This window comes from Oncorhynchus mykiss, chromosome 7 (assembly GCF_057628025.1).
Source record: "Oncorhynchus mykiss isolate SJ-2025 chromosome 7, ASM5762802v1, whole genome shotgun sequence".
Classification (NCBI taxonomy): domain Eukaryota; kingdom Metazoa; phylum Chordata; class Actinopteri; order Salmoniformes; family Salmonidae; genus Oncorhynchus; species Oncorhynchus mykiss.
The window spans coordinates 12,273,877-12,283,109 of NC_143028.1; the positions used below are offsets into that span (position 1 = coordinate 12,273,877).

The window sequence follows — 9,233 nt, forward strand, 5'->3', positions numbered from 1 at the left end:
ACGTAACTCACTGTGTAAAGTCTGTACAGTATCACTCTGGTGTTGGAGGTAGAGAGTTCACACAACTGCAGTGAGCCAAGCATGGCAAGAGGGGAAGTGTTTGAGTACTGGCTGTTGCTATCCAATAGGGAGACGGGAAGTTGACATCGACATATATTAACAGAGATCATAGTGCATATCGATGTACCTTGTTAGGAATGTTAGCAAATACATTGGTTATGGCTCCACTTTCTATTCAATTGAAATACTGGAGTTCTCTATCTCATTGTGCAGGTGGAGAGCATCAGTAGCTATCTTAATTTGACAGGTTGAAAGACAATAAAGGGCGTAGATCTGAAAGGGCGATATCCGACATAGTCCCTGGCAACTCTTAGCCTGATTCTCTTCCAATTCTGAGAAGGGATCTCATTCCTGTCAAGCCAGGACAAGAGAAGCACTTAACTTGACATTTAGAAAGGCTCAGAGATTTTCTCTAGAGGCCAGGGGAAAAAGAAAAGAAGAGGATGTTATCGCAGACATGTGTTTAAATGCCAAATGGGCTGGTAGCTCTGTGACCACGGAGATAGCAAAAACCTGTCCTCTGGCCTATTTGGAGTTCACATATTAAGCTTTCTCTACACATTCTCTTGTTTTTATCAAACATTATCTTCCAAGGCTTAGTGCTCAGCGAAAGGTCATCATCCCAGAACAATCTTCTTACATAGCATATTAATGCTGCTTCGGCCCTTTCAGATACTACTGCAATACAAATGGATTTGAAACTGTCCACACATTTGGGCCGGATGAGATTTCACTGATCTTCATGACTCACAATTGCAAACATAATAACAGACATATATAGCTGAACAAGGTTAATATACTGCTCTGTTCCAAATGGGACCCCATGCCCAATAGAGTGCACTACATAGGGAGATAGGATGCCATTTGGAACGTATCCTACATCTACTTCAGGTGTCCTTTTGAAGCACTGCTCTTGAAAAATAGAGCACTAGCTGCATCATTCTTTTCATCATTCCAACTGCTGCTTGTTGAAAGAATCCTTACAATGTTATTTAAAATGGTGTTCCTTTATGTTGATATACACTACCAGTCAAAAGTTTGGACACACCTACTCATTCAAGGGTTTTTCTTTATTTTTACAATTTTCTACATTGTAGAATAGTGAAGACATCACAACTATGAAATAACACATCTGGAATCATGTAGTAACCAAATAAGTGTTAAACAAATTCAAATATATGTATTATAAGCCCCGCTTTGTCTTGATGACTGCTTTGCACACTCTTGGCATTCTCTCAACCAGCATCACCTGGAATGTTTTTCCAACAGTCTTGAAGGAGTTTCTACATATGCTGAGCACTTGTTAGCTACTTTTCCTTCACTCTGCGGTCCAACTCATCACAAACCATCTCGATTGGGTTGAGGTCAGGTGATTGTGGAGGCCAGGTCATCTGATGCAGCACTCCATCACTCTCCTTCTTGGTCAAATAGCCCTTACACAGCCTGGAAGTGTGTTGGGTCATTGTCCTTTTGAAAAACAAATGATAGCCCCCACTAAGCGCAAACCAGATGGGATGGTGTATCGCTGCAGAATGCTGTGGTAGCCATGCTGGTTAAGTGTGCCTTGAATTATAAATTGATCACTGACAGTGTCACCAGCAAAGCACCCACACAATCACAGCTCCTCCTCCATGCTTTACGGTGGGAACCACACATGCAGAGATCATCTGTTCGCCTGTTCTGTGTCTCAGAAACACATGCGGTTGGAACCAAAAATCGGACATTTTGACCCATCAGACCAAAGGATAGATTTCTACCGGTCTAATGTACATTGCTTTTATTTCTTGGCCCAGGCAAGTCTCTTCTTCTTATTGGTGTCCTTTAGTAGTGGTCTCTTTGTAGCAATTCGACCATGAAGGCTTGATTCACACAGTCTACTCTGAACAGTTGATGTTGAGATGTGTCTGTTACTTGAATTTTGTGAAGCATTTATTTGGGCTGCAATTTCTGAGGCTGGTAACTCTAATGAACTTATCCTCTGCAGCAGAGGTAACTCTGGGTCTTCCTTTCCTGTGGCGGTCCTCATGAGAGTCAGTTTCATCATAGCTCTTGATGGTTGTTGTTACTTCACTTGAAGAAACGTTCAAAGTTCATTCAATTTTCTGATTGACTGACCTTCATGTCTTAAAGTAATGATGGACTGTTGTTTCTCTTTGCTTATTTGAGCTGTTCTTGCGATAATATCAACTTGGTATTTTACCAAATAGGGCTATCTTCTGTTTACCAACCCTACCTTGTCACAACACAACTGATTGGCTCAAACCCATTAAGAAGGAGAGAAATTACAGGCACACCTGTTAATTTATATTCATTCCAGGTGACTACCTCATGAAGCTGGATGAGAGAATACCAAGTGTGCAAAGCTATCATTAGTCAAAGGGTGGCTACTTTTAAGAATCTCAATCTCAATCTCATTTGTTTAACACTTTTTTGGTTACTACATGTTTCCATGTGTGTTATTTCATAGTTTGATGTCTTTGCTATTATTCTACAATTGTAAATTAAAGAAAAACCCTGGAATGAGTAGGTGTGTCCAAACTTTTGACTGGTACTGTAATTGGCTTCATTAATAATTTAAAGGTCAACAAATGTTTGTTTTGAAGTATTGTTTCTGCTAACCAACAATATATTCTACTAAGGGTTGTTGAGGACACAATGTCACGGATTCCACCGGTACTGCTGCTCATTCTGTGTACCAGTTCCGGAGGTCTACGTCACCGGCCTTCTAGGTGTCGCTGAACTGTCTCATTACGCACACCTGATTCCAATTCCCCTGATTAGTGATTGTATATATGTGCCCTCTGTTCACCATTGTCTTGTGGGTTATTGTTCCCATGTCCGTTGGTCTTATGAGTACCTGTGCTTTGTTGTTTCGGCTTTCGTGCTGCATGTATTGTGTACTCGTTATTACGAATCTTGTCCCGTGTAGTGTATTGTGGGTCTTGTCCTGTGTATTTATTAGAGGTTTTACCTCGCTCTTTTGTTTGGGTTACATCCCTGTGTTTTTGTATACATGTTTGCTTTGGGCTTCGTCCCCATACCTTTTCATGGCATGTTGTATATTTTGGTGGAGTATTAAACCCCCCTATTACAAATTCCTGCGCCTGTCTCCAATCATTTATACTATGTGACACACAACATTCTCTATCTTCTATTTCTGTCAGCTCTCACTATTCTGCATCCCAAATGGCACCATATTCCCTAAAAGTGCCCTACTTTTAACCAGAGCCCTATGGACCCTGCTCAAAGGTAATGCACTATATGGGTAATAGGGTGCTTTTTGGGACGCATACCATGTCACTGTGGAACATGTCACTCAGGGAATGTACTATAAAAGATTCCCTGTTGGCTGCCTTATGGAATGTGCCAAGATGAGATTCACTATATTTACGCCCGGAGGGAGATGACTAATCCATTAGTATATTTTTCTTACCATTTCTGCTCTGCTCACTGAATATTTTGAGGCTTTGATGTACAGTTGTCCAATGCACTTACCTAAGCAGCCCAGGCATATCAAGCTTTCACAGATTTCCCAGTGTAATTCTCCTAGTTTTGTGCAATGTGCATTCTAATATTAAGATATCCGTTTGAAGCTTCCTTGCTCCTCCTCTGGGGAAGGTGTTTTCAGTAGATAATGACTTTCTGTGATTCAGACTGGATCCACAGGCTGTTCACCTTGTTTTCTTCCCCAAGTTGCTTGTGAAAGTCCTGAATACCCACACATATTACTGCATGAATTCCACCATGATTCATTGACATTATTACACATACTGCCTTGGGAAAAACAACAGCAATAACAGCTGTATTAACATAAAATAATTTCAGACAAATACACATTTTGTTTTTATATATACTGTAGTTGGGATATGACTTTAACAACATATAAATACATATTTTGAGATTATATTGAGATTTGAAGCACTATGGAATGATTGAATGTCGGCCCTGGTCTTTAGTGGTGGAGTAATACATTGGCTGGTGAGGGCTAGTCTGGTGCCAGGGTCTGTGTGGCACAGCTCCCACTTCCTCCTTGACTCAGGTGGTACACTGGGTTAACTCAGCACCCACGCACGCACACCCGCAAGCACCCACATATGCACGCACGCGCGCGCACACACACACACACACACACACACACACACACACACACACACACACACACACACACACACACACACACACACACACACACACACACACAAACACACACACACACACACACACACACACACACACACACATACACACACACACACATACACACAGATCAAGGTATTTAGCCCTACCATTACCAAGAAAGGCCAGTGAGTCTAGTCTCTATCCTATTCTGCATCCTATGAATGTCCTTCCCTATAGATGGGTTAGCTGATTGTTAGCTGATTGCTAGCCAGCATGACAAGAAACTGCCATGCAGGGAATTGTAAGTGACTCATTTCAGATGTTTTTGTCATGTTCTTCATAACATGTCTTGTTTTGACTCGTTTTGACTGTTTTCATGTCAATTCTATGGCAAAAATGTGTTAGCTAGCAAACCAACAACTGGAACGAAGTATTTAAGAGAAAGTGCACATTGTGAAAATGTATTTGTTTTCAATAAATATTGGAGACGAAATATAGTTTACATGTTGTCAACAATCTAAGCCTGTCTGTTTTTCCCCATAGTTAGTTGCACATGTGTCGGTTTTGTTGCTAAACAACCAACCCGTCTATGCATCCTTCCTATTTACCAGACCTGGGTTCAAATACTATTTGAAATCATTTCAAAGACCAAAACTGCAAACCCAGCCATTTGGCACTCCAGACAGACTCAAATGTTTATATTTGAAAGATTTAAAAAAGTACACATCTATCGGAATCCTATGCTAATCCAAAATACTTTTATGTATACCCAATTCACCCATTACTGAGTCATCTATGGTTTGACTTGAGACCTTCTTTTCAGTGCATCCATTACACAACTATAGCACGATTTCTAATGAACACTGACATATCTTTTAAAGAATTCTATCAGGGCCAAGGAAAAAGGACACCTGAGAATTCACTCTCACAGCTTCACACTTTTGACTCACTTTAAATGGATCCTTTGAAATGTGACATATACAGTAATATACAGTACATGGCTGAAATTCTAAAGAATATGATTAAAATCACTTGTAAGTGGTTGAGTTTTTTTCACACTTTTTTTTCACACTGTTTTTATTTTCTTCTTGAAATCTTTCATCTCCTTCAATTATGTCCATAACTCAATCAATGTAACAGCACCTCACAGTCAAGGAATTACTACAATGGCCCTTGCTGCAATGGATCATTTCCCCTCTGCCCGGAGACTGCCTGCAGAGAGGAGACTGTCTGCAGAGAGGAGACTGTCTGCAGAGAGGAGACTGCCTGTAGAGAGGAGACTGTCTGCAGAGAGGAGACTGCCTGCAGAGAGGAGACTGTCTGCAGAGAGGAGACTGCCTGTAGAGAGGAGACTGTCTGTAGAGAGGAGACTGTCTGCAGAGAGGAGACTGTCTGCAGAGAGGAGACTGTCTGCAGAGAGGAGACTGCCTGTAGAGAGGAGACTGTCTGCAGAGAGGAGACTGCCTGCAGAGAGGAGACTGCCTGCAGAGAGGAGATTGTCTGCAGAGAGGAGACTGCCTGCAGAGAGGAGACTGTCTGCAGAGAGGAGATTGTCTGCAGAGAGGAGACTGCCTGCAGAGAGGAGACTGTCTGCAGAGAGGAGACTGCCTGCAGAGAGGAGACTGCCTGCAGAGAGGAGACTGCCTGCAGAGAGGAGATTGTCTGCAGAGAGGAGACTGCCTGCAGAGAGGAGACTGCCTGTAGAGAGGAGACTGCCTGTAGAGAGGAGATTGTCTGCAGAGAGGAGACTGCCTGCAGAGAGGAGACTGCCTGCAGAGAGGAGACTGCCTGCAGAGAGGAGATTGTCTGCAGAGAGGAGACTGCCTGCAGAGAGGAGACTGTCTGCAGAGAGGAGATTGTCTGCAGAGAGGAGACTGCCTGCAGAGAGGAGACTGTCTGCAGAGAGGAGACTGCCTGCAGAGAGGAGACTGCCTGCAGAGAGGAGACTGCCTGCAGAGAGGAGATTGTCTGCAGAGAGGAGACTGCCTGCAGAGAGGAGACTGCCTGTAGAGAGGAGATTGTCTGCAGAGAGGAGACTGCCTGCAGAGAGGAGACTGCCTGCAGAGAGGAGATTGTCTGCAGAGAGGAGACTGCCTGCAGAGAGGAGACTGCCTGCAGAGAGGAGACTGCCTGCAGAGAGGAGACTGACTGCAGAGAGGAGATTGTCTGCAGAGAGGAGACTGCCTGCAGAGAGGAGATTGTCTGCAGAGAGGAGACTGCCTGCAGAGAGGAGACTGCCTGCAGAGAGGAGATTGTCTGCAGAGAGGAGACTGCCTGCAGAGAGGAGATTGTCTGCAGAGAGGAGACTGCCTGCAGAGAGGAGACTGCCTGTAGAGAGGAGATTGTCTGCAGAGAGGAGACTGCCTGCAGAGAGGAGACTGCCTGCAGAGAGGAGATTGTCTGCAGAGAGGAGACTGTCTGCAGAGAGGAGACTGCCTGCAGAGAGGAGACTGCCTGCAGAGAGGAGACTGACTGCAGAGAGGAGATTGTCTGCAGAGAGGAGACTGCCTGCAGAGAGGAGATTGTCTGCAGAGAGGAGACTGCCTGCAGAGAGGAGACTGCCTGCAGAGAGGAGATTGTCTGCAGAGAGGAGACTGCCTGCAGAGAGGAGATTGTCTGCAGAGAGGAGATTGTCTGCAGAGAGGAGACTGCCTGCAGAGAGGAGACTGCCTGCAGAGAGGAGATTGTCTGCAGAGAGGACACCCCATCACTGGATCACTCCTGTGAAATCAACAGCAGGAGACAGAGGGAGGTAAAACACCGTCGGAAACACTTGATGACACATCTAAGCTCTTTATCTCACACAGCAGCACTTGTAATTATCATATTTTGAGGTAAAAAAAACATGGATGCATTAATTCACAGGAAGGATTCTGATGCTTGTGCGTTCATGGATTGCACCATACAGTATGTCAAAGCTGCCAGTACATGTGTTTCAACTAGTTTAATTCTAGCTTTAAGTAGACAGGTAGGACAGCAATTACTTGTGGGCCTTTTCACGTGTGATTTTTCCTCTGCAGAGAGGTAGAGAGGCCTTACCCTGGGATGTTGCAGCGGTGAGTACTTCCTCCCCCAGCACTGGCCCGATGGCAAAGCGCTGGTAGGCTGAGGTGACAGACTCCTGTCGGAACCCAACAGTCCTCCTCCAACGCCCCAATTTCCTTCCAAATCACGGAGACAGGTTCTGTATATTTCCTGTTTGGACAGGAAAGTGGGTAATGGCCCTCCTGGCACACAGAGCAATCATAGCTGCCATGGTAACCTTGGTGGGCAGAGCATGAGCGAGAAGGCTTTTATACAGGCCCAAGAGGAAGACATGGGAGCTTTACCATTGTGTAGTTGGACCATGGGGGACAGTGGGGGGCGGAAGCTTGGCACTGGAGCTCCACAGGGCAGTGGGTCTCTACAGAAGCAAGGGCTTCTATCTAACTCATATATGTGTTGGACACACACGCACACACACACACACACACACACACACACACACACACACACACACACACACACACACACACACACACACACACACACACACACACACACACACACACAGCCAGTTATATGCAGTCAAGGCGAATGGCACAGTGTGTGATTCATGCACCTATGGAGTTAGATGTCACTTCCTGTCCAGAAAGTGTATTGATTTGGAGGGCCATCTCAGCTCTCCAATGAGGAGTTCTCTTGGACCTCTTCAACCAGAACTACTTCTACCTATTGAAACTGAGAGGAGATGTTATGTACCCCTTCAATGTGATCCAGTTCTAGGACAGAAATACAACACATACACAGAGCATGAACGCAAACAGTCACATGATCTGTCCTCACATCTCAGGACTCCAGGGAATGTTTAAAAAAAGGTTACGTATAAAAAATATCTAATTTCCTGTAGTCACCTGTGTCCGTCGGGGCTGTATATCAGCGGTGAGGTGCTGAGTCTGCACTCGGAGGGGTTGTTCCTCATACCGCTGCCTGTTTGTCTGAGTCTCAGTCCCTATAAACATCACAGCCACAGGATTACAAGACTCTTTACCACACCTCACTAACTGGGACTGGTGCCAAGGGGGTAGCCAGCTAGCACAGAAGATTCCCATAACGATTCTGAGAACCAACATTTGTTGGCCGGGACGGCTGATGTTGATGTTTACAGTCACCAGGACTGGAATTTTTTTATTCTGTTCCTGATTAGACTGGATTCAATTGAATAATAAGACCCCAACCTTATTGAGTAATGTACATTAGCTCAATCGTATGGCTGTAATCAATGATTGTAGTATTGGGAATGGCTCCAACTACCAAACATCTTTTCAAAGGTGTCCATGTGACCATCAAACAGTTTGGCAAGTGCGATCATGTTCAACCAACGAGGAGAGGAAAATGGAGAGAACTTATCTGTATAGTTTTTTTACGGTGTTATGTTTGAACTTATTCAACTGCGTGTGGTCCCTTGACAGTGGAAAGCTTGAGGACACAGCTGTTGTCTTCATCCCTTTCCACAACACAACTTCTGCTGTATTATCCACAGTCTCTCACCACTGAAGCTCTAACACTCACAGCTTATGGCTTTGTTCTCCTGGCTGCAGTGACACAAACCACAATGTCACATTTTCCGATGCTGATCAAAGCTGTGATTATGTTACCGCAGAACAGGACAGGGCAGGAGTCATGTGCTGGAGCAGTCACGGCAAAAAGACGATGGAATACTAAAGCGTTTCACCACATCGTTATAAAAGCCTTTGATGGTGAGGGTTTCAGGCAAATCTCAACAAAAGCTTGAGATCTATATAAAAGCTTAAGAAACATGCATTTGTTAAAAAGCTTAGTGGAAGCACTTACAGTCTTTATGATACAGATTGAGAACAGCATGAGAGTGGACTATATTCATGCACACTGTCCTGCAAGGCCATGCAGGTTATGGTGTAATTTTGGAAAAGGCAGTAATGTTGGAGGTGCATTGCAATGAAAATCCTCAGCAAATGATTACATACATGCACTTGCGCTCGCACGCACACGCACACGCACACGCACACACACACACACACACACACACACACACA

The 9,233-nt window shown here is 44.4% G+C and overlaps 1 protein-coding gene across 1 annotated transcript; it reads right to left on the minus strand.

Annotated features, from left to right (window-relative positions):
* Positions 1 to 449: 449 nt before the first annotated feature.
* LOC149982312 (uncharacterized) lies at positions 450 to 8,140 on the minus strand. Its single transcript, XM_090242199.1, has 4 exons — positions 8,073 to 8,140; positions 7,219 to 7,340; positions 5,587 to 6,777; positions 450 to 472 (listed from the first exon to the last, which is right to left on the minus strand). The coding sequence occupies exons 1-4, from the start codon at positions 8,138 to 8,140 to the stop codon at positions 450 to 452; spliced, it is 1,404 nt and encodes a 467-aa protein (XP_090098325.1).
* Between the last annotated feature and the right edge of the window lie 1,093 nt (positions 8,141 to 9,233).

Coding starts and splice junctions, on each gene's coding strand:
- LOC149982312 (XM_090242199.1), bottom strand. CDS start 8,140: ATGAGGAACAACCCCTCCGAGTGCAGACTCAGCACCTCACCGCTGATA. Junction 6,778..7,218: donor CACCGCTGCAACATCCCAGG/GTAAGGCCTCTC, acceptor TCCTCTCTGCAG/GCAGTCTCCTCTCTGCAGAC. Junction 473..5,586: donor CAGTCTCCTCTCTGCAGACA/GTCTCCTCTCTG, acceptor CCTGGCCTCTAG/AGAAAATCTCTGAGCCTTTC.